The 24,655-nt window shown below is 41.1% G+C and overlaps 1 protein-coding gene across 1 annotated transcript; it reads right to left on the bottom strand.

Annotated features, from left to right (window-relative positions):
• Positions 1–1,405: 1,405 nt before the first annotated feature.
• LOC141013732 (matrix-remodeling-associated protein 5) lies at positions 1,406–23,467 on the bottom strand. Its single transcript, XM_073487566.1, has 17 exons — positions 23,381–23,467; positions 22,650–22,786; positions 14,594–14,723; positions 13,378–13,616; positions 12,916–13,067; positions 8,910–11,722; positions 8,561–8,843; positions 8,160–8,422; positions 7,632–7,896; positions 7,298–7,498; positions 6,605–7,123; positions 6,266–6,437; positions 4,891–5,157; positions 4,630–4,756; positions 4,216–4,296; positions 2,089–3,235; positions 1,406–1,959 (listed from the first exon to the last, which is right to left on the bottom strand). The coding sequence occupies exons 1-17, from the start codon at positions 23,465–23,467 to the stop codon at positions 1,406–1,408; spliced, it is 7,437 nt and encodes a 2,478-aa protein (XP_073343667.1).
• Positions 23,468–24,655: the final 1,188 nt, after the last annotated feature.

The following is a 24,655-nucleotide window of genomic DNA, read 5'->3' as shown; positions in this document are numbered from 1 at the left end:
ATTGGCGTGTCCTTACACTAATCCAACTCTTTCCACTAAAATGAGAGTGCTTGTGCTTTCTCTATGAATGAACAAATGGGTCAGAAAATGGATGAAAGAAAAACTTGATGTACTATAAAACAAAATGTAGAGAGCTTGTGGACATTGAAGAGGCCAATGTAAGAGATGATGAGACATACTACTGTGAAATGCTTGTGTTCCTTAACACGTCCGCTGAGCTTTAAAGCAGCTTAATGTAACATGTATTAATACTCATTCTAGCTGTTTAAACATATAGCAAAATGAGGCAAATGACCAAAAACGACAACTTCACAAAACTTCATGTTTTATTTTTCTCTTATAAATTACATACTTACATATTTTTTGTTATGAGCAACTTTGTTTTGTATTATTGTCCCTCAACTGTTAGCTACTCTAAACTAACAACATAGCTATTATGAGCCATTACTTTCCCCCAATGATGGACATGATTAAATGAGTCTCCGTGTTTGGTGTGATGCCGTTTCATTAGCTGACAACCTCTGTAGTCTCATTTAGCCACTTGTAGCGCTGTTGTTAAGACACATAAGCACTTTTTACTAAATTGTGGGACATCTAATGATGTATTTTATATCTAAGAACAAAACCTGTAAATATCTTAAGCCTGTGGTAACCAGATCTTATTTCAGACAGTTAACCGAAAACCCTTTAAAAAAAACTGTGTGCAAAAATGCCAACTCATTTCTGGGTTTCAGGACTCATTACTACACCACTCTATTTGTATATTCAAGAGTCACTGCTCACTATTTTCTCAGAATAAGACACTTCATTAGCATGAGTAGAAGTGTTGATGATATAGGCTACCCATGTGAGAGAAATATCACACTCTATTACTTCTTAATGAATTGTGATTGCTGTCAAGTTAACAGGGGAAAGTCTCTAGGTGTTTCTTAATGTGTCTGTTTTGTGACATGAGCGACTGAATATTTATCTTTCAGTATTTCTCACAGACAATAATAATCATGTAAGGGGTACACATTACACTGAGATATATCCATCCCAAGATGTTGTACGGGGAATGTGAAATTACATAAATTGGTCGAAAAAGCAAACATTTGAGGCGACAAAAAGGCATTTTGAGATGTTTATGTTCACAATGTAGAATTAAAAGTCTGTTGCTACATTTGCAACATTGACAAAATACAACAGTTACAAATAGCAAAAGGTGAGCGTTGACTGCATAGTCCACATTTGAAACTTCATTGTTCAGTGGAAACTGCTTTGCGAGGTATCTCAACCCAACAGTCAGGCAGTTGTACGTCTCCGCAGAGTTTCTTTGTTATGAAGTATTTTCAAATCCTGGTGAAAAAACCTCATTCAGTCTAAATTCCGCTGTGAGATTTTTTCCCAATGTAATAATTGTCACTCAGACCACTTGTAGGTAAGTAGATTTAAAGTCTGTTCCAAGTGCGTTTTTAGCGTTGCATTTGTAAATGCCAGAGTTCATGAGTACAGGGTTCTGTATGACCAGACTGCCCTCCTCCGTCATGTGAATCCCTCCCTGCACTGTGAACCGGTTATGTGGAACCAGCGTTGTGCGTCCAGGCAACGTCCATGAAATATCTGGTTTGGGAATACCGGTTGCCACACAATGTAACGTCACTGGTGATCCCCGGCTGACTCTTGTGATTGAGGCCAGCGTACTGGTGATGCGTGGTGGGAAAACCATCACTGCAACTGGGTAGGAAAGTGTTGATAAGCCAAAAGAGTTGGAGGCTTTACAGATGTAGGTTCCTTTGTCAAAGGTGGCGACATGCCTGAGTTGGAGGGTTCCATTGGTGAGAAAAGATACCCGGCCAATGTGTTGAGGTTTGTCCAAAACAAGACCATTAGGCAGGGTCCATGTTATTGATGCCTGTGGCCAGCCATCCACAGTGCAGGGCAAGTTGAGATTGAGGCCGTAAGTGATCTTCATCCCACCTGGAAAAGTAAAATGAGAAGTATGTAGATTTAATGCAAAAATGATCAACAGAACAAAAAAATACAATTGAGGGAATATGCTGCTGCCGTTGTGCTGCTTCATTAATTTGACATAAAAAAAAATCATACCTGTAGATCCTCTGATCACTGGCTTTCTGCCCGCCTCCAGCGCATAACGTTTCTCTGCTTGTCCTGCCACGTTTCTAGCGAGGCACCGGTACACTCCCTTATCACTTGCAACCGGTTGAGAGATCTGTAGAGTTCCATTACCCAGATGATGTGTGAAGCGTTGGAGTCTAACACCAGGTGTCAACATCGTCCCGTTGGGTAGAATCCATGCAAACTCTGGGTTGGGTTTGCCACGAGCGGGACACTCCAGGCTTAATAGCCCACCGTCTTGCCTTATTGGTAGGATTTCAATATTGGGGACAGCAAAACTTGGTTTCTCAGCCAGTGATGCCACCTCTAATTCAACCAAAAGTGAGGCTTCACCCAGATTGTTCTTAGCCATACACATGTACCTCCCTTCATCTGTTTTCCTCACGCCTCTCAGCTCCAAACTACCGTTCCGGTGGACTTGGAAGCGACCGCCCAGGTAGGGCATTGGGAGCGTCTGGCCATACGGAGTAACCCACCAGACTCTTGGTTCAGGTTTTCCTTCCACGCCGCAATGCAGGAGTGCTGTTTGATAGGAAACAGCCAAAACCTTTGTGGTGCTCTTCCCTTTCATACCATTGATAAACGGCTCCTGTGATTCAACTTCCAGTTTCATGTTTTTAACATCATCACCAGCAGAATTTCGTGCCACACATGTATATTTCCCTTCGTCAGCAAGTCTTGCTTTCTTCAGTACTAACATCCCATCACCCATGATCTGAAACTTGTCTGATGACATTGAGATCACATCATTTCTTGGTGAGACCCACATGATTTTTGGTGCAGGTTCACCTGTTGCCTGACAGCTCAGTTTAGCTGATTCTCCTAACTTTACTGTCACCAGTGATTGTGATTTTAAACTTATTTTTGGAGCATTCGGTCCCACTTTGACGCTCACTTTTTTTTCATCCTTGCCCAGTTTGTTCTTGGCATAACAAGTGTAGTCGCCCTCATCTTTTTTGCCCATTTGCTGGAGAAGTAAAGTTCCATTGCCAAAAATAACATAGCGGCGGTTGCGAAGGCCGCTGTCGTCTGATTGAAGGGCGTTGTTGATCAAAGTTCCATCAGGGAGACTCCAGGAAACTTCTGGATCTGGGAGGCCTGTCGCAACACAGTCCACCTTAAGATGAAACAAAGGAGGGATAATGAGTAAATGAGGTAGAAAAATAAGTGTAAGAACAAATCTAGGTTGGACGTTATTGGCAACGGGTGTTTTAAATCAGAAAATGTTCAGCAATATTGACCTTTTTTTGTCCGTTGTAAGATTTGTTTTATTTTAGACTGTTAATTCTTTTGAGTGTAAGAAGGTCATGCTTTTATTAAGATTAAAACAACTCTCATAATAGAATCCTTTCTGCAGCAGTATGATTATTTACTTATTTATTTGTGTTTTCATTTTGATTTAAAGCTGCACAAGTCCATATTTTTAATGACCAGGTCATTTGAAAGGGGTCACTTGTAGTGACGAACCCCAAGAATATTACAACCGAACTTTGCAGTTCCTCTCAGCTCTATGGAGCATTTTAGCATCTTTCAGCTCATTGTTTTGGTCATACGACCAGTAACTTTACTGTTTTTGCTCACGTCACGCATCATGTGGCTGTTTTCACTAAAAAACTCCAGTAAATGTTACTTTCCCAGCACCAACAGCAGACAGAAAAAAGTAGCAACAAGCTGGTGAACAAAATGGAGCATTTAGCTGCTAAAAGGTTAGATATGATTCTTAGGACTTGGTTGAGACCAAAACAAAGATAAAAGAAGAGTTAATATTAAACTTACATAGGTGGACAGAAACTCTAAATGAATTATAATGTTTTGTAATTGCTGGATGAGTAAATAGACACCTGTTTACTAATACTTATGCTACATAAACTTTATAAGGTGTTAATTTCTCTTGTTCTGCTGCCTCAAAGTGAACAAAATCAATTAATACTGCTTTAAGATGGCTTGGGGAAATGAGACCCTAATGTCTTTTAAGATCAAATGTATTTGTATGTATGAAAAAAATTAAATGCTGAAAATTAAAAGAATACAAGCAAAAGTGTCATAATGTTTGAACTGGCTTATCCCTCTTTAGATAAAGTTTGAGCTAGCTCCTACCTGGAAGTTTTCTCCAAAGGTGACCCTTGTCTGTGGAGTCCTCACTCGTTCGATTCTTGGTGGAGTCATTACAACATCTACCTGATAAAGCAAAAAGAAATACATCAAAAAACTTTTAACGTGAAAGAAATTTGCAGTAAAAGCTTGGAAAAAACAGCAACAGGCTTCAGTCAGGTATTGATCTCTCAATGATGGTTGCAGATTTTGCCAACCCAAGTACAGAAAAATGAAAATCCTTTTCTTAAATGTGAGGACAGACCACATCTTTGATTCTTAAAGAGAAGAAATCTCTTTACAACATTGACTTTGATACTCATTAACAAGGCAAAGAAGGCATGAATTAAACATACTCTCATGGTAAAGAGTTGGCAGCAAAATGAACCTGCCTGAAGTCATTATCTTTCCTTATCATACCTGGAACAGCTCCATGTCCTCCCCATTGGGCCGCTGAAAGACACACAGATAATTTCCCCCATCCAGCTCTGTTAGCTGAAGTATCCTCAGAGTCCCATTACGGAAGACTTTAATTGGTCTCTCAGGACTGCAGGCAAATGGGGCAGAGAAATGAGGTTGAGATTAAAGCAGTCAGTAAAATATAATGGAAAGTAAAACCTTTAATGTATTAAAAATCTGGTCACTATTGTTCTGATTGATAAATTCACAAGAGCAAGTAACCTGTATCGATGCTCCATGATGGTTTTGGAGGGCAACTGCCAGATGGTTCCTCTTTTGGATCCAGTAGACTCAGGACAGTGGAGGTAGACAGCAGAACCGTACATAGCTGAGATAGAGTGGTGGCGGGATGGCGCACCATGGCGGTGGGTTGGGGGGATAGGAAGAGGAACAGGAGGCAGGCGTGAAAAGGAGGGGGGATCTGCCTTCACCTCCAGCACAATGGTTCTTTTGGCGATGCCCACAGCATTAGTGGCCAAACACTCGTACCTGTGGAGGGATTGACAGCAGCCCAGTGACTTTTTTTAAACTCCGGTTTAAGAGCTCAGTTTAACAGTCACAGTTCAACATTTTCAACTGCTTGATTACTTTGAGTTGAATTGTAAATTTGTATCGCTTAAGACATTAATACATGCTTCACCCAATGATACACATGTTAGAGGCTAATGGGAATGATCTTAGTTTTGCAGATATTTACCAAAGTATTGGACTTACTGAAATTCTGACCTGATGCGGGCGTCAGATAAAAAATGAGGATCACTAAATCTATTACAAAGAATTCTGTGGGGAACAAGAATGTCTGTTGCAAATGTAATGCCAATCATCTGAGAGTTATCAAGACATTTCATCCTAAACTTAACATTTCAACCTGCTGGTGGTACTCAAAAGATAGAGTCTGATCATGAAAGTCATAAGGACACCTCAACTGGGAACTGTTTGTACCAAATTTCACGCCGATCCTTTCTGTAGATGTCAAACTATTCCATTTGATAACTGAAAACGTTAACCTGCTGTTGGCACTAGAAATGGGACCATTTATGGCATCCTATCCATCAGTTGTCAAAATATTTAGGTCTGGATCAAAGAAGTGGAATGACAGACCAATCTGCATGACAATCCCTAGAACCATGTCAACTGCTTTGCTGAGAAAAAGCTAATGCTATATTTGTGATACTTGATGTTGTTGTGCAATTTACTTTTATCAGACAGCTAAATGGCCTGTGCTGACATGAAGACATAAAGTAACTTCATTCCTGCATAAACCCGGGGTTGAAAAAAGTTGACTTTTTTTTGCTGTCTTAAGTTATGTACAGACTTGACCAACCTTAATTTTCTTGAATTGTCCACACTCTCAATTTTACGGTCTACATAAACACATACCTAACCTATATTTTGTCATAAAGCTTGAGATGGAAAACCAACCTACACGATGAGGATTATCTGTTATTTTAAGTATTTAAAAACACATCTAATTTAGCTAGGTATGTTCACATCTCCAAATCTTGGCTAAAGATACAATGATTACACATATTCAACCAGATATTTAACCATTGGATATACAGAAAGACTGAATCATATGAAAATAGAGTACTCATACCTCCCAGCATCAGCTGGTGAAACATTCTTCACATACAGTGTCCCATTGGGGAAGACAAACAGTCTGCGTCCAAGAAACTGTGATGGCTTTACATGGACGTCTCCTGGGAGGGTCCACTTCAAAGTGGGCACTGGTTCACCCTTCACAGAGCAGTGGACATACACACTCCTGCCTGGTTAAATGTGACATTATTACAATATTATTAGTTTAGATTAGTCGTTATGGAATTGCAAACATTTTATTGTCTTTGTCAACAAGTCATATCATGGGGAAAACTTTTTGTTAAAGCAGTTTTGTGATGTGTTTTTGTTTGCAAGGCTTTACATTTCCCTACTATACCTGGCTGAATGATCACAGTATCCATTACTCCTTCACTGATGCTTGGAGGGAGAGCTGCCACATGGAGATGGTAAGTAATTGTATCAGCACCTGCTGCGTTGCTTGCAATACATTTATAGTCCCCTTTGCTGGAGAAATTGGGAGTGTGAATTTGCAGAGTTCCATTTTGAAGCAGAGACATTGGAGAAAGAAGAGTGTGAACAGTCCCGACTTCACGTACAAATGACCTGTCTGGAAGAATCCAGGAAATTTGGGCAGGTGGTTTTCCTGAAGCCAAGCAGTCAAGAGTCACACTTTTCCCCAAGTAGACTGCTATATCTGTAGACTTGGGCGGCTGGATCTTGGGTGCCTCAGTCTGGACAGCTAAGGTGATGACTGTGCGATCTGATCCAAACCTATTCTGAGCTGTGCAGAGGTACTGGCCTCTATCCTGAAGCTGGATGTTTTTAATGACAAAAGTTCCGTTTTTAAAGACTTCAAAACGGGGACCAAGCTTGGTGTTGGCTGGGATGGTGGCACCTGAGAAGAGAACAGAAAGAATAAGGAGACAATGATGAGGGAGAACTTTAAATTCTGTGCAAGGTGAAAGCCACACATAGACTGCATCGATTTTCCCTGCAATTGTCTCATTTTTCTACTATAATGTAATTTGCTTTTGTCTTTCTTTTTTTTTAAAATCTCTCTCTTCCTTACCTGTGGAGACTTTGGTCCATGCGATGCTGGGTTCAGGATTTCCTGTGGCTTTGCAGTGCAAGAAAACATCACTTTCTGCCAATACTGACACACTAGCTGTGATAACCGTGATAATACGAGGTTTCGCACCACCACTTTCAGCTCCCAATACCCATGGGAAAGGAGGTGCAGCTGTGGGCCACCGAGAGCTGATTCGTCCGGCTACAACAACACATTCAGACAGCAAAAAATGATATCATTATTAAATCATATCAAGATATACTGCTCAGTTTGCATTATAACCACAAAGCCTATATATTTTCAATAGTACACCTACCTCCAACAGGCTTACGACCTCCATACAGAACCCCAGGGGTGGTGGGGTGGTGAGGATGAGGGGTCGGGATGAAACCAGAGAATGATGATGATGAAGGCTTACCAGATTTCGGAGATTGGAGGGTGTAAGTGTAAGAAGCTGTGGGAGCTGGTGGTTTGAAGGCATATGGTCTATGTGGAGATGGGTTGGGTTTCGGTGTGATGAGGAATGGAGGATTGTGGTAGCTAGTGCGAGGTTTGGGTGTCACTATCCTCCCTAGCTGAGCGATGCGATCGAGCTGCGCCTGGAATAAACAAAACAACCAATTATTACGGTATTAACCAATTTACTCTTTAAATTCCATCTCTGAGAGCTGATTCATCGTCATTGCCATCATTAGCAATTGGGTGGCAGACATTTTGATGCCATCAACAATGACTGTCTACTTTAGTTTTAGAAGTTTTAGTATATTGGTCTGATTCTATGATTTGACCATTTGTTTGTTAAGTACATTATTAATATTTAGATAGACATACTGCAAACCCACATGACCAACTCTCATCATACTTGTCTGTATCTGTTCCTCAGTCTTGATAGAAACAGTTGATCTCTGGCTTGGTTCCCACCATCCACATGATGATTTTGATTATGATGAGACAGGTGGGGCTTAGAGAGTGTAAATCTGGAGTTTCCTGTTGTTCGAGGAGCTGTAGGTGTGGGCTTCACTGTTTCAGCTGTGATCTCTGGTCTGTTGGTGACAACCGGGTTCTGAGCCCAGGGGTGGTTGAAAGGCCAAGGTCGGTGCGTGGGCACAGGGTATGACCCAGGACCTAGGAGTAGAGAACAAAACTCCAATAGTAAATCAAATTGATAAAACAGTCTAGTTCTTCTATCTTTTAAACATTTGGTCACAACTTATTTCTATCCAGCATTTAATAAGGAAGTCATTACACAGCAGCTTGATTTACCTTGCCTTGGTGGAGGAAACACCCTTTGACCTGGCCAGTAGGGGTAGTGGGGGAAGTAATGCTGCTGCTGATGGTGCGAAGGCCAGCGGGAGGTCGGGGGGACTCTGGGTGGCTGGGAATGCTTGCCTGGATTCACTTCACCTTGTCTTCCAGCATTTCTGTCTTGGTTTGTGTGTATCGTCTGGGAAGTAGTAGTCTGCCATCCTCCCTGTTTGTTGGGATGAAGCCAGGGGTGAATTGGTTCCATTACTGGAAAACTGTGGATCTCAGGTGCTGCCTTTGGCTTGTTGACCTCTTTCTGTGTAACTTCTTCTCTTGTTCTGCCTCTTGTTGAAGTTGAGGTATTGACCTTGGTGGATGAGGTTCTTGCTTGGGTTGGAGTACTTTGTTCTAGAGAAGGTCGGGTGTTCGGTTTTGGTCTACTTTCTGTTGTTAATCGAATGCTATCCCAAGTATTATTGCTCTGTGTAACCCACTCCTTTTTAGACTTTTCTGTGTCTTTCTCACTGCCCTCTGTGTCTATTTTGTGTTTTTCTTGCCCTGTCATTGCTGTTATTACCTCCTTCTCACTCTCTCCTGCAAGATTATTATCTCTGCCCTTTTCTTCAGTTTGCGTTTTGATCTCGACCATCTGTCCCTCAGATTCCTTTAGGTTTATAGTGTCAGTGTCTACAACAGTCCTTTTGGTTGGATGGGGGGTACTATCTAGCTTTGGAGTGACAATAGTGTTTGGATCTGGTAAATTATGTCTATCCGGAGAACTACCTACATGGGGATCTTTTTCTCTAGCTGATGGGATCACGGGAAGGCTACTGTCAAGATCATTAGTAGTATGAGAGGTTTCACTGTTTAAATCTTCCTTGGCATCCAAACTATCACTATCCTTGTAATCATATTCGTCACTGTATTCCCCTTCATCTTCCTTTGTCTGATACTCAGCAGATAAGGTTTCAAGGTCTACTGTAGTTGGAACAGGTGTTGTAGTAGTTGTAGTAGTAGTGGTAGTGGTAGTAGTAGTTGTAGTTGTGGTCGTTGTTGGTGGTGTGGTCGTTGTTGTTGGGGGAACAGTTGTTTGCAGCTTGTTTGATGAATGGATGAAGGGGTTTACGTGCGGTCGGACTCTTCTCATCGGTGGTCTTCTTCGCCTGTAAGGTGGCCTTCGTCTGTTTGACTGACCAGGAACTAGGTTGTTATTTCTTCTCCCCTCTGCAGAGTGCTTATTTTCTGTCTGATCGACTAGCTGAGGAGTTCCAACAGCAGGAGTGTCTGTGACAGCTTCTGCTTTTTCTGCGATCCCACCAACACGGTGTGGGGTTGGTTCTGTACTTCTGGGAGAAGGAGGTGGTAAAACCTGTGGCAGATCTTCTGATGTTTCATCTTCTTCGTTATTTGAGCTCTTATCTGTAGAATAAGTGTTGATAGGGAAATTTGTTGGCTCCATCAGAATATCAATAGGGGTAGCAGTAGTAGTAAGGGGTAAATTGCTAGGAGTAGCAGTAATTGTAGTGGCACCTGTAGTAGTAGGTTTGGACGTTCTTTGGACAGTTACAGTGCTGGGTTCTGGTTGTGACTGCTCTGTGGGCTGAGCAACACTTGGATTGGCATTAGCTTTAGCCAATATCTCTGCCCAACGATTCGGATCTAATTCCTTAACAGATTTATTGGGTTTTCTTTTTGAATCTTTAATTCTGATCCTTTTTGATAACCTGTTGGGATTCCTTTGCTGTGTTCCTACCTTCTTAGGGAACTGCGTCGCAAAAGGACCTATAATTTCTTGGTAATCTCCCCCTGAACCCTCTCCTTCCTCCACGCCCACTGGCAAGATCTGCTGCTCTCTCTCAGTCTGTACTTTGGACCCACTAGAGGCCTTTTCTCCTGTGACTTCCACTATGTGTGACACCATGTCAACTCCATACAGATTTGAGGTCAAGCAGCTGTATTCTCCTGCATCTTCTTGAGTCAATCTCCTTACCACCAAAGTCCCATTTTCCATCACCTCTGCTCGTCTTGTCTGTTGTGTAGGAAGAAGAACTTGGTTTTTGGGTAGGTACCACATTGTTTGACTTGGCTGAACTGACGTCACCTCACATGGGAGAGAAAAAGAACGTCCCTTTTCAACTACAATTTTCTTACCATTGAAAGCAGTTGGGCTGAGTGAGCGTTCTTTTATGGTGAGCCTCAAAGGCAATAGATCTACACCAGCTTTGGTTCTGACCAAACAGTGATAAAGGCCTGAGTCAGAAAGCGTGGCATTCAAAATAACAAGTTCTCCTTTTGCAGAAATTTCAATTTTATCAGTTGCATCTTCCACAATTGACAAATCTGGAAGCATCCACTCGACTTTCACCTCCGGATCTGAAGCAACAACAGTGCACTCCAAGTGAACCTTTGAACTGTCGAGAGCCGTCTGAACCCGCCCTGCTGTCCCTCTGCGAATAAAAGCCCAGGACATGGGGAGGTCATTATCATCTTCATGTATATAGCTGTTGAAGTGCTTAGAAATTACAGTTGTGAAATCCATAACTAGTTTCTTGGTTGTTGTCTGCTGTCTGTTGAGTTTCAAAGTAACTCTTGGTTGAAGCAGCCACGAGGGTTCTGCAGCCAAATATCCTTTTAAATCAGTGAAATATGGCGAATTTTCATTTACAGCTTGGGAATATTGATAGGTTACCCTGCTGTCATTTCCTTTCAGTTGACCTCTCTCCAAGATAGCAGGGCTTTCATAATAATATGCAACCAGCTGCCACAGATTTTGCAGTGTCTCCCGATCAATCTCACACTCAAGGACAGTCACTAGTGATACATTGACAGACAACTCCCCGGGAGAAAGTGGATTTACTGTCCAAGACATGGGTGAACTTTCTCCAGGGTGTCGCACGTCACATGCCAGGTGAGCATTGTTTCCATGACTGTCTGAGAGAACAAACGTGAGATGGCCTAAAGGCTTTTCAAAGTCACGAGTGTACGGGAGGTCAGGCTCTGCTTCAGATTCAGCCCACACAGGATTGTCCCACTGCTTGAGGGGGGAGCGGAGATCTGGCCGTTCACAAGTAAGCTTGTCTGGAGTCAATCCAAGCAAAAGGGTCCCATTCAGGGGTTGAGGAGAGGAGCACTGGGGGCAAACCTCACTGCTGCCACGTTCCTTCTTGCACTTTATAATGCCTTTGGAGAAAGTGGGAGAGGTCATAAGGTAAGAGGACAAGGAATGATGGAAACAGAAACAGTCCGAGTAATTGAATGGAAAGATTAAGGAGGAGAAAGGGAGGCAGGAGAGAGGCAGTTAGGGAGATGTAGGCAAGGGAAAATGTAAGATTGGAGATGGAAAAAACATGAATCTGGGATAACAGTGGTTTAGGAAATGCATGATATGGTTTTAGATCTTCATGAGTCTGAGTTCAGTGAAGGTTCATGGATCCACAAATAAAGTTCTGGCAGTCACAGTGACTTATTTTCAGATGGAGCAAGTTATACACATTAGATACATTAGCAACAGTTCTGTTGATACAACCAGCTAGCATATGGGACTGGTTATAGATGTAAAAAAAAATTAAAGCAATGACAATTGAGACAAAGCACATGTGTCATGAGAGATACTGAACGAGAGAAAAGGGTAATGAAAAAGTAAACAATTGAATCAATTTTAAAGACGGCATATGGATCGAATACGGTCCATAAGTTTGTAAGAGAAGGTGTTTCCTTCATGTGTTGTGCAGAAACTGGATGGTAGACATGTAACATTTTCTTCTAGACTCTGCTTCTAGTCACAAACACATCTGGTCTGAAGCCCAGAAATACATACACATTTATACGAATGTGAAGGAGATTGCTTGATATGATGAACTCGCAGAGAATTGTTACCTGAACCAAATGAAAGATAGTGTTGTTCAATGTGTGAAAATTTTAGTGTTTCCCAACAACTCTGCAATATAAACTTGAAGGGACACTTTACTCCAAAATCAAAACACATAGTTCCTAAGTTGCAAAGCATTGGAGGTAATGCTTCTCTCTAATATAATTGAACTAAATGGCACTCTGCTTGTGGTGCTCAAAGCACCAAAAAATATACATTTGAAAAACTCAACAGCAATGTGTCTTTCCAAAGTCTTACCACTCAATTAGCTAGCTAACTAAGATAGCTAACCTCACAGCTCAGCCAAGGAGGATGCCCTAAATGTTTACATCCTGCACTGTCATGAGCACAAGCCTGTCATCCATGAGAAGATGGCCAGCCCAAAAAAAAGATTAATACAAGTTTTAAAATCATGTCTGCTTTAGATATGTGTTTTGGCACCACAGAAGTGAAGAAGTAAGAAAGTGTCATAGTGAAATGAAGTGAAGAAGTGTCAAATTCTTACCTTCATGTGTGGAGCTCCATTCTATCAACCTGTGAAGTTGACAGTCACAGGTCCAGGGATTACCATGTAGAGAGAGGAGCTCGAGCCTGGGAGCTGTCTTCAGTGCTGCAACAGGGAGCTGCTCCAACAGATTGTCTGACAGGTGTAAGTGTCTGAGACAAAGACATCATTTATCATTTCCTTCACTTATTGATCTGCAGGGTGACTGTCTCCAATGCATTGTGTTAGATATAGCAACTTCATGCCTAAAAGCAATTTTAGGGTATCTAGGTGTCTTTAAAGTTTGGAAACTCTTCTAAAGAACATGCTAACTCCTCTTCCTTTCACATACTTGCATACTTTATACAAAAATATAAATTATGCATCAAAAGTATATTTTTCATGACCTAAATGGCTTCAAAAAATGTGGTTTCAATTTAAAAAAATAAATACCAGAAATAGCCACTGCCTTTTATTTCTTACTTGAGGCCAGAGGTCCAAAAGCTTCCCAGTAGTGACACAGTTATGAAGGTGTGAGGGTGGATCTCTTTCAGGAGGTTCCCCTCCAGCTGCAGGAGTTTTAGGGAGGTCAGTCCTGAGAAGGAGTATGGCTCTATAAAGTCAATGTGGTTGTGGTCCAGATGGAGTCGGATCAAACCAACAAGGCCTTCAAACAGACCAGGGTTCACCAATGTGAGCTTGTTGTAACTCAACTTCAAGATCTGGAACAGAAGAATAAGTGTTATACTGACATTTATTAGACATTAAAACTATAATAAGAACTTATTACACTAGGAAGTGAACTCAAAATCACAAACAAAGCCCTGATATACAGTTACAAAGTTGCTATGACCTAAGTTACCATACACCTTACAGATGTGACTCTGGCAACCTGACCAATACAAGTTCACATTCAGCAGCCTTTAAACTCTGCGTAATAAGTCCAGCAAATCCTCACAAAATTGTTTTGTCATATTAAGCTTCCTAGATGCTTTATTCAGCTACTTTTGAACAGGAAACAAAGAAGTAGATAATAGTAGTTGTAGATGTGCAGAGCAGGAGAGAAGGCACCACTTCCCTTGGTTTGGCAGCATAAGCAATCGTTTTACATACACAGAGTTATGGATTGATTTAGTCCTAATACACATTTATATTCTGTTATTTTAAAACTTAGTTTTAAACTTCATTTACTTTATAAATTAAAGCTGCAATGGAAAAGATCATCCCATCGTCATTACTTGGGATTTTGGGACAACAATACGTGGACTCAACCCAACGCAATTTGGGTCTTGATGTAATTGATTCTGATGTACTGGAGCGGATCTTCAATCTGTTTGGAATAAAAATGCAGATTCTGATTGGACCCATCTGGACCCAACAGGACTCACTGCATTTCTGGTCAAGCAATCAAAGCACAACTAATTACTGGCTTAAATGCGATTTAGGAAGGGGAAGATTTGATTTGGCTCTCATACGCACACTGTCTGTTGTGGTGTTAGCCAGCCCCAGCGCCGTATATTTCTTTTTTAATTTATGTTATATAACATGTTATGTGTTATAATTCTTGAGCACATTTTGATATAAAATAACACCATTTGTTAATTACAGAAAATACAAGTACTTTGGCAGTCCCTTGCCCACTGGTTGAGAATGGCACTAAGATATCAAGAAACACACATGGACACACACACAACCGTACCTGTAGTGATCTCAGGCTGTAAAATGCCCCAGGGTGGACTGTGCTAATGTCATTGCCATGCAACATGAGCATTTCCAGTTGCCGTAGTGACCTGAATTCTGACCCCTCCACCTCCGTCAGGCTGTTATAACTGTTAGAGAGAAGATAAACAGGACCAGTTACTGGGATGAAAGAGAGACAGAGGGTCATTATGGAGGTCAAAAGGATAGGAAACTAAAATTAGTTAGCAGTCGCTGCTTGCATGTGTGTCTGAGCAATGTGACCTTTAAAATGATGGGAAACAGGATAGCTGGAAAGAATGAATGGAAAGAAGTAAAGAGAGATGACAGAGAGACCTCAGTCAACCTTTGACCCACAGTTATGTCCTCATTGTTAAAACTTCACACTGAGAAAAGCAGAGGAAAATACACGCACACACCCTCACCCTCACCCCCTATGTTTTCTTTACTTGTGGGGACATTACATAGACTTAGGCTGGATTGCACCAACAAGGTTTAACTTTAAAATCAGATTAAATCATGGTTTAAGTTTAAATTCTGTTGCACCAAACTTTAAACCTAGTTTAAAATTAAGACAGATTAAATTTAAACCTCTCTTTAAACGTCAGTTTAATTTTTACTCTAAACCGAGTTTAAATTTAATTCTGTTGCACCAGAACTTTAAACTCCAGTTTAAACTGTGATCGAGAATTAATTTTAAACTGACAGTTGGGAAGGTTTAACTTTAACAATGGCTGCATTTTTGAGGTGGATAGAGCAAAATAATGAAGTTCCTCGAAGAAAACTGAGAGACAGGCTCAATCCTCTTGAATTTTATGATGAGGAGGAATTTTTGGTGAGATACCGGTTTACCAAGGAAACAGTTTTGGAGCTGAACAGGAAGACTGGACCAACTGTCAAACATGGCAGTGACAGAAATGCAGCTGTACCACCGATGCTACAACTCCTGGTTGCCCTGAGGTTCTACGCTACTGGCTGTTTCCAGAGGGTGGATGGAGACCTGTTCGGTCTACACAATTCAACTGTTTGCCGTATTGTCAGCAGAGTGTCTCGGTCCATTGCATCACTGAAGAACCAGTACATCCGATTCTCTCCAACAGTGGAAACAGCTGCTGGTTTCTACAGGCGAGCTGGATTTCCAGGGGTGCTGGGTGCTATTGATTGCACACATATCCCGATACAGAATCCTGGTGGTGTGAATGGAGAGCTTTTCCGCAACCGTAAGGGATACTGCTCCATCAATGTTCAAGTGGTGTGTGATCAAAAATCTGAAATAACCAACATTGTAGCACGTTGGCCAGGATCAACTCATGACAGCAGGATCTTTGACAACAGTCAGCTTTGTGCCATCCTCGAGAACCAAGCTTATGAGGGCCATCTCCTTGGGGATAATGGTTATCCATGCCGCTCATACTTGATGACTCCACTTCTGAACCCTCAAACACCAGCAGAGAGAAGGTACAACTCCCGTCACATTGCAGCCAGAGGAGTGATAGAACGACTCTTTGGAGCATGGAAAAGAAGGTTTCCCTGCATTAAAGATGGACTGCCCACAAAGCTGGACACCACCTTGACCGTCATTGTCGCAGTTGCAGTTCTCTACAACTTTGGAAAGAGGCGTGGAGATGAGCTACACTTTGAAGCCGATGAGGACCTACATGAGGACAGAGAGGACAGAGAGGATGACCAGGAGCACAATGCCAATCCAAGTGGGAATGCTGTGAGGCAAACTCTAATACAGAACCACTTTTCTGAATAATTATATTAATAAATCTTTTTGTAAATAATTGCTGACATTGTGGTGAAAAGTCTATTTCCACATAATAATTGAATTACTGCCAACTATATCTGGTTGAATACTGCTTTAAGCAATATCAATAAACTAATAGTAGCTTGACCTGTCAACAAGTGTCTTTTTCAAACTGTGAAGCACAGAGAAGATACACATTGAAGAAAAGTAGAAATAGAAATTATTTTATTTGTAAATATTTCAGTGCAGATAGCTATATATTTTTTATTTTATTTTATTCTCATTTTATGATAAAAAAGTGGCATCAAGGGTGAAACTATCAGTAAGCATCTTCTTTTTTTTCAGCAGCAACACTTCCTTCTGCAGCTTTAATACTTCCTTCTGTAATATGGCATTTTCGATTTCCATTTCAATCTTCTCCTTCTCTAAAACCAAAATTTCCTGGTGTGTCACGTAGGGTCGCTTGTTTCTCCTGCAGCTGTTCAAATCAGATGAGGAGGATGATGACCATAAAGAAGAGGAAGCAGCACTGTCTTGCAGATGCTCCTCTTGCTGCACTGGCTGCAGTGTTAAAACGATCTCTATCAAAACATAAACCAAAATATATGGCGAAAAAACAAATTAATTGGATAGGCCAAATAATAACTGATTATTGACTGAGGTCAGTAAAGCGTGACTGGATTACTAACCATCTTCCCCGGGTGAGTCTGAAGTGAGCTGGTCCAAGATGCCGTCGTCGTCGTACGGATTTTGTAGTGGCTCCATCTGCTGCGGGATGAGGGAATTGATTTTCTCCGCCAGTGGATCATTTTTCTTCGGCGGAGGACCTCCTCCTGTGACGAACATCTCTCGTCTCACAGTCGCCGCATCTTTTTTGGCTTTTGTTTTTAAGTTTTTCCAGCAAGCTTTAAGCTGAGCGACGTCTCTTTTCTCCTTCACGCCGGTCGATCCATTAAAACTGTCAGCCAGTTGCTGCCAAGCAGTATCTTTCTGTTTCACCGTGCTGTTGTCCGTTTTCTTGTCTTCAATGACTTGCCCATATTGCTCCATTAATTCGGTCAGCAAGTTTTTCTCAAAGGAGGAAAAGTTTGAGCTTCTCTGCCGAGCCATTGTAAGGTAGCCGATCTGTCACAAGAGACGTTAGGCTAACGTTTTTGCTAGCTAGCAACAATGTAACGTTTAATCGGAAAAGCGCCCGTTGAAACAGTCTCCCTCTTTTTTATATATAAATCCGGGGTCCTGACAGCACGCTTATGATGTAGCCTATATATTTAATTGCATATTTAATTATTAATTTTAATTTCGATATCCACAATTATCCCTATTGATTTAAATCAGTTTAAACTAAGTTTAAATTCAGTTAAACTGAGTTTTACTAAACTTAGATTAATTTTAAATGGTGCAACAGAGCTCTGCTTAATTTTAAACCTGGATTAACTCATTTTAAACCTAGTTTTACTAATCTCTGATTAGAGCTAATCTTAGATTAAATTAAACCTTGTTGGTGCAATCCAGCCTTACATTCCTTCTCTGAAGCATAACCCTAACCCTAACCTCGGTAGAAGTCTTAACCTTAACATTTAATGATGTATGTTACGGTGTCCAGCATCTTGGGCCCTACAAAGCTGTTGGACCCAACAACGTGAGTGGGCTTCCAGTTTTGGGACCCCACAAATAAAAAAAGTATTCTGTATGTGGAACATAACATTATTGTAATTGTGTTGCTTTGCATGTGTTGGCCGTGCAGGAATGCCTCCTTTAGCATATTTAAAGCAGGTTAGCAAAGCTGTTTGGACAGATTGGAGTGGGAAAAGATCGCCTCTCAGTGTTGGAAATTCAACAATATTTTCCTTATGAGATCAGAAAAGGGTTCTAACATTACTGGGAAGTGTAAAGCTTGTTTTCCAGTGGTGAAAATGCTGTGAACAGTGAAATGTATAAATTTCAGCTGTTTTCCCCAGTTTAGAAAGTAGACGTTTTGTTGGAAAAGTAATCAAAAAAGAATCATATAATACATTGCATTAATTTAAAAACTAATTGAAACAGTTACATGACTTATTTCATTTTTAACAGGTAATCTGTAACCTATTACAGTTCAAAAGTAACCTGCCCAACACTGCAGATCAAGAAAAACCATGCTGCATCTTTTCATAGTCTTCTTAGATTGAACCAATGTAAGGTAAGCATTGGCCCAGTGTATATTTAGAAATTCAGTGGCTTTTTACCATATATTAGTTTTGTAAACAGCATAAGACTAACACTCTAAAGCAGCAGGGGTCTGTCTGCATAGGGCCCTGGTATATAATTATATCAGCAATCAAAATACAAAGAACTATTGAAAAACCTCTCTTGGAGTCACCTTTCAGCACTGTACAGCAGTCATCTGTCAAAGAGTCAAACTGGTTGCCAAGTACAGTATAGAACAGTAGATGCCAGAGCCAAAGACACATTATTCATCACAGGAACACAGCAGAGCACGTTGTGTATTGGCAGCAGTCAACAGCATTTGACAGAATTCAGTGACTGAGGGTTAGTAAGGCAGTCCAATACCAGGAATCAGCACAGTAATGTGTAACAGCATCTACTATCTGTAGTGAGCTCCTTAACTGTAACACGCAACATTCCCTGGGTGCAGTTATCCCTACCCAATTGAACACATATGGGAGATTCTGCGTTTTTCCACTGCCATCAATAAAACAGCCAGCTCACAATATATCATCTAGTGGTCACTTTCATCCAGAGTGTCTTTCTTTACCATAATGCACATATTTTCAGTGTAGGTTTTCCCATTGGGAGCTGAACTTCGAACCCCAGTAGTGTTATTTATTTGCTCTTATACCATAACGAAAGCTGATGCATTCCTTCAGCATACAGCATGCGCAGAATATGCATTGAAACTGACACTTGACCATCATCACATTGAAGGCCCTTTTTTAATATTTTTGTTCTCGGTGATGGGGGTGGCAGTGGGGCTGGGGGTGCCTTATTTCAGATAGCAACAGCCTAGAGGTAAGGGGAGGGAAAGGGATCAAAATAATCACGCTACCTGGTGAGCTACCTGGTGATCTACCTGGTGAGCTACCTGGTGAGCTACCAGGTGAGCTACCAGGGTGCCCCAAAAACACTTTTTAAAAATGTTTTTATCACTTATGTGTCAGGCTAAATGCAGTGACTTGTCATATAGCTTTGCCTTGCAAGGCTAAGGCCAGAAACACGGTCCATGCAAGTTAAGACACAACTGTTGGAGGTAACAAACATCGGTCCTTAAGGGGAAATATAGAGTTAATAAAAGTTTTTGATTTCAGCTTTAACCATAGCAGATGTGTTATTTTCCATAATTGATTATTAGTGTATGACAATAAAGCACATTGAGAAATAGTTAGATGCTAAGATCCATTGTGACTCTGCCAGGCTCTCTAATTATGACGAACTACGTGTGTTGGGGTTATTCTCTCTTGGTGGTCCATGCCATCCTTCTTGATCATTGAACAATCGCAGCTCCTTTGAAAGGGGATGGACGTCTGCATTTTTTAGAGCACTTTCCTTTTGAATTCAAACAGCAAACTCAAGGAACCATAGAGTAAATAAAACATCACAGACAAGCCTGGTGTGAAAAGACACCAACAGATCTGCATTAGATTCTAAATCCCCCTGGTCTGCACCCCAGTTTACAGGGTGGTCTAATGTTTAGAAAGTTCGGGCCTCTAAAGGTTTGGTCCACATCCAAATGTCTGTTCTGCTGAAGTGGCCTTGAGAAGTTCCCTTGATTCCTATTAGAACAGACACTGTCGTTCGCCCCACACAACAAAACAACCATCAGGAACCAATAGGGAAATAGAAAACAAGAATGAAACATCAAAGACTTCTCTGAAGTGAAACTGTTAGCATACGTGGTAAACTAACAGCAACATGTTCAGTTTTGCAATTGACTGTTAGGCTTCACCAGCCCTTAGTAACAGTTGCAGTGTGTTTCAAGCTGTCTGTTCTCACAGGGCACATGTGCCGTTTACAATTACGATGGCGACAGATTTACCGCTAACAGATTTAATCCTAACCCTTCATTTCTAAATAGTGTTTGGCAGTGTTTGACTGATTGGCAGCTATATCTAGCTGGCTAAATACTGTAAGCCTTAAACTCTAAATGTTGGCTCCGTATGTTGGTTCAAAGCGCTACCTTCGACCAACTTTTTTACATTTTTAGCTGACAAATTTGAAAACGGGATTACTTTGCTCTTGTGTTATTGGTTTTGGACAGGTTAAAAATACTCTCCAGCTGCTTCAGTCCAAAGCTTGACCGGGCTGCTGTACCGAGTTATGTTTGCTAGGCTATGATTGGACAATTGTTGGCTCCGGATTAGTTGGTACGGATTAGTTTACATATATAACTATAATAAAAATAACTTCCTGGTAGAAAACCGCTGTAACACACATTAGCTTACATACAAATTTAACTACCTTTTCATGATGTCGATTTAAAGTTTATACATCAAATTCATCTAAAATGCATGTTTGATGCTTTCATATCTCATGAATAACAACTCTTTCTAACGTTAGGTTTGAGACCTAATTTAGGCGGCCACAGACTTAAGAAAGTAACAGCTTCAGTTTAACCAAACTAGCAGCTAGCATAATACGTGAAATTTAACACAGCAGGAGCGTCAGATAGGTCTGCCCAACATGTTTCACTATATATTTTTAAATGGTACAGTTACAACTGAAAATGACAACAGAAATTTGCAGATTTTTCATTATCTCCACAATGCAAATGACCACCAGTTTTCTACCCACAGCTATTGTTGTCCGCGCGACATCACCATGATACAGTCTACAGCAGACAAACGCACAGTTCAATCCATTCCTCGCACTTTTGCTCTTGCATTTTGGTTTAGTACAGGCTAAAAAAAAAGCCATGATCACTGCTTCAGTCCAAAGCTTGACGGCCCGCTGTACCTAGTAACAGTTGCTACGCTATTTTAGCTACATGGAATCAGCCTCCAACTTATTGTTGTTGCCATGTAGACATAGTGTCTATTTCTCTCTCTTTTTGACTAATGTGTCTTGTATCCGCAATGATTTAAAACATGCAAAGTGTCTGCTTATGTGTTTGGTACATTTTTGGTGTGTCTACCCTGTCATGATGGCTGAAGACAGATTCATAAAACAAAGGACAGAATGCTCTGTAGTTGTAGGATATGTATTACTTTTCTTCAGTTTGGCCAATGGGGGTTGTGTAATTTTGTATGAATATAACACATGTAGTTTCTAAACCCCCCTTTCCAATCTAGTAACTTAGTCCCTGTAGAGTAATGTTGGCTATATAAAACAGCGCATGTGTAAGATTATCTGGAATGCACTGAAAACTCCCACACTACTGTTCCCATATTACAGGAGCACATATGGAGTTAGTTTACCTCCTGTGGACTGAAGCTTTCGTGACTATTTACCTGCCTAAATGCTCATCTCATCAAAGCACATTATATCCAGTGGTGAAGAGCTGGAGTGCTGCCCTTAGTGCAAATGTAATACACCTGAAATGCGGTGATAGTGGTTCCCTCAACAGGGCTCTACACAACTCCTGTGAACAGTAGTTTAGCTCTGGCTCTAATGTGCCAAGTATATATATATATATATATATATATATATATATATATATATATATATATATATATATATATATATATATGAATTGTTGAGAGCCAATTATTAGACAAGCCAATTTGTAACATACAAAACAGTGGCTTGACCATTTCTCTGCTGTGCTGCAGGGCAGTGAAAGCTCCGTCCACAATACAGAGGCCCACATGGAAGTGATTAGGAGATTTATTCCCTCTGGACTCAGAACCACATGCTGGTGCTAAGCCGTTATCTTCTGAGTTTAAAGCAGATGTAGTTAAAAAAAATACACTATAGGCTATGTGATTATCTCACTGATAGGACCGCTGTCTTTGCTGTACAGCTGGCTTCTTTTGTTCTTCAGGATGGTTGACATATAAACCGACGGCAAGCAGCAATCTGTTTTTATGATTTTACAGCCGAAGGCAAGAGAGTAATTTATCCTCTGGATCCATGGCATCTTAGAAGAACAGTAGAGATGCTATCTAACCAATCAAAAAGCGCTTGGCTCAGCATTTTGGTTTGTGAGTAATTCGAGGCGGTGAAGAAAACACTTCTCTGACAAATCACCAACACCACATTCCACACTGTTTCCTGTGGAGTGTTTAGTTTTCTTCCCTTTGGGCCGCCTTTGATAGCAATGGCTCATTGCTTCTGTGTGCATGTGTGTTTATGCGTGGTGATGGAGTCTTACCCCAGGTTGAGCCTTTCTGTGTCTTTAGGAAATGTTTTTGGTATGGTGGTGAGGTGCCTGAACGTACAGTGGACCTCTTTAACGCCCGGACAGCTACAGCTCCGTGGACACGATGGGTTGGCATGTATGGGAGAGATCTGCAGAGAGGAGAGGAGATATGCAAGAGGAAAGGGTCAGAAGGATGAGGGTAAAAACAGAAAGCAAAGATAAAGGAGGGTAGATATGATAAAGGAGGTATGAGAAAGCAGTGAAGAGAGGCAAATTAAAAAAATTAGAAGAGAAGAAAGAGCAGACAGATGAGTTCATACCTGTGGAGGCACCGTCAGTTTGGAAAGAAATCAATACAAACAGGAGTAAATAGACTTGAGGCGCACATAAAATAGACCAGGTGCATTACCATCGTGTCCTCCAGTGACTGATGCCATCAAGCATTTTTTTAAAGATAATTTATTGATCTGAGAGTCAATAGTTTTCTTAAATTCACAGTTCTCACATACCTATCCTTACTGTTTATTGTGGTTTTCTTTACTCTACATCAGTCTCATAACTTAATAATGACTGTGCTTTTGACTGGGTAAGTGAAACAACTCCCACAGCACCTATCTGTCTACGCAGCAAGTAAAGCTCTGGCTCTTTTTCTTGTAGAGTGTCATTTTGTAAGTGACTTGTATCAGTCATGAAACCAGTGGCTTCTGTAAAGAGGTTAAAAAACTTCTGCGAGGCAGATTTACCGTTTGCCATAGCAGTGATGAGAAGAGCAGGGGAAACCACGCTGCAGCCAACCTGCAGAAGATGTTGGCGCACCACCACAGCGCCATGACTGGATGGCTGTCTGACCGCTCACGGCATTAATACACCTGCAGGAAGGGATGGAGTGATTTAGATGCACAGTGTTATGCAAAGAAAACCCAAACAAACAAACAAATAAATAAAAATAGAATAAACATTATAAACATAACATAATTTTGGCCATTTTATAATGGGATGGGCTCCAGACCCTTATCAAGCAGTTAATAGTACACAGATTGATGGGGCAAGAAGAATTCTAATTAATCTCAAATCTTTCTTTGGGTTACAACTTGAACAGGTTTCCATGCAATAGTGCTAAAACAACACATCACTTATCTCCTACTGTCCAGTGCCGCAACACTGTATTCCCCCTCTCTCTGAAATGCTCTGTTTTAGCTCCTGTTTGAAGACGCCACCCTCCTGAATACCCAGTCTCCTCTGATTGGTCAGCTTACACATGCCTGACCCAGCACTGCTAAAAAACAACAGAGCAGCTGTGCTAAATCAATTTTATGTGCCAAACTAGCTGCTACGTATAAATTATGAAACCATGCGACACAGTGAAGGAAGCACATTAAAGGCGGGACTACTGACGAGGCGTTTAAGGAGCAGTCTTTTCTGTGGGGCAGAGGAGCTTCTGTTGATGCGGACGTTGACCTTTTTAACTTTCAAGGTTTTTTTACATGCACGAGAACCTATAGAAAACACTGAAGGAAAGGGAAAAAAATGAAAAAGCATAATAGGTCTACTAACAAAATTCATATCACAGCTGCATTCAGTGTTTTGACTGTTTGGGGGCAAGCGGTAAACACAGCAAAGACTGATCGATCTATTGTCGCCTGATTGATATGGCAAACAGTGGCGGTCCTAGCTTGCATGACGCCCTGGGCGAACCTCACTGTCAGCGCCCCCCGGAATAAACGGATGAAATGCCCATATTGTCCATATGAGGAACCGCCCCTGCCTCTCCCTTCTGAGTTTGTTAACTATCAGGTTGGTGTGTGTCTGTGTGTGTTTCAGCGAGTGTGTCTGTATGTAATTGGTATGTAATGCCCTCAAAGGAGTATGTTAACATTTACACCAACACAGTAAGTGCCAAACCACCTGGCACTGCAGCAAACCACCACTGCCAAGTGTTATTTTCCACTCTCATCACTTGTGTTGTGTTTTATTGTATTGAATTCTACTTTCCAATATTTGTTTGAGCTACTGGTGTG

Source organism: Pagrus major, chromosome 18 (genome assembly GCF_040436345.1).
Source record: "Pagrus major chromosome 18, Pma_NU_1.0".
Lineage (NCBI taxonomy): Eukaryota > Metazoa > Chordata > Actinopteri > Spariformes > Sparidae > Pagrus > Pagrus major.
The sequence above is the reverse complement of the archived record's forward strand: the minus strand, read 5'-3'. Positions and strand labels throughout refer to the sequence as shown.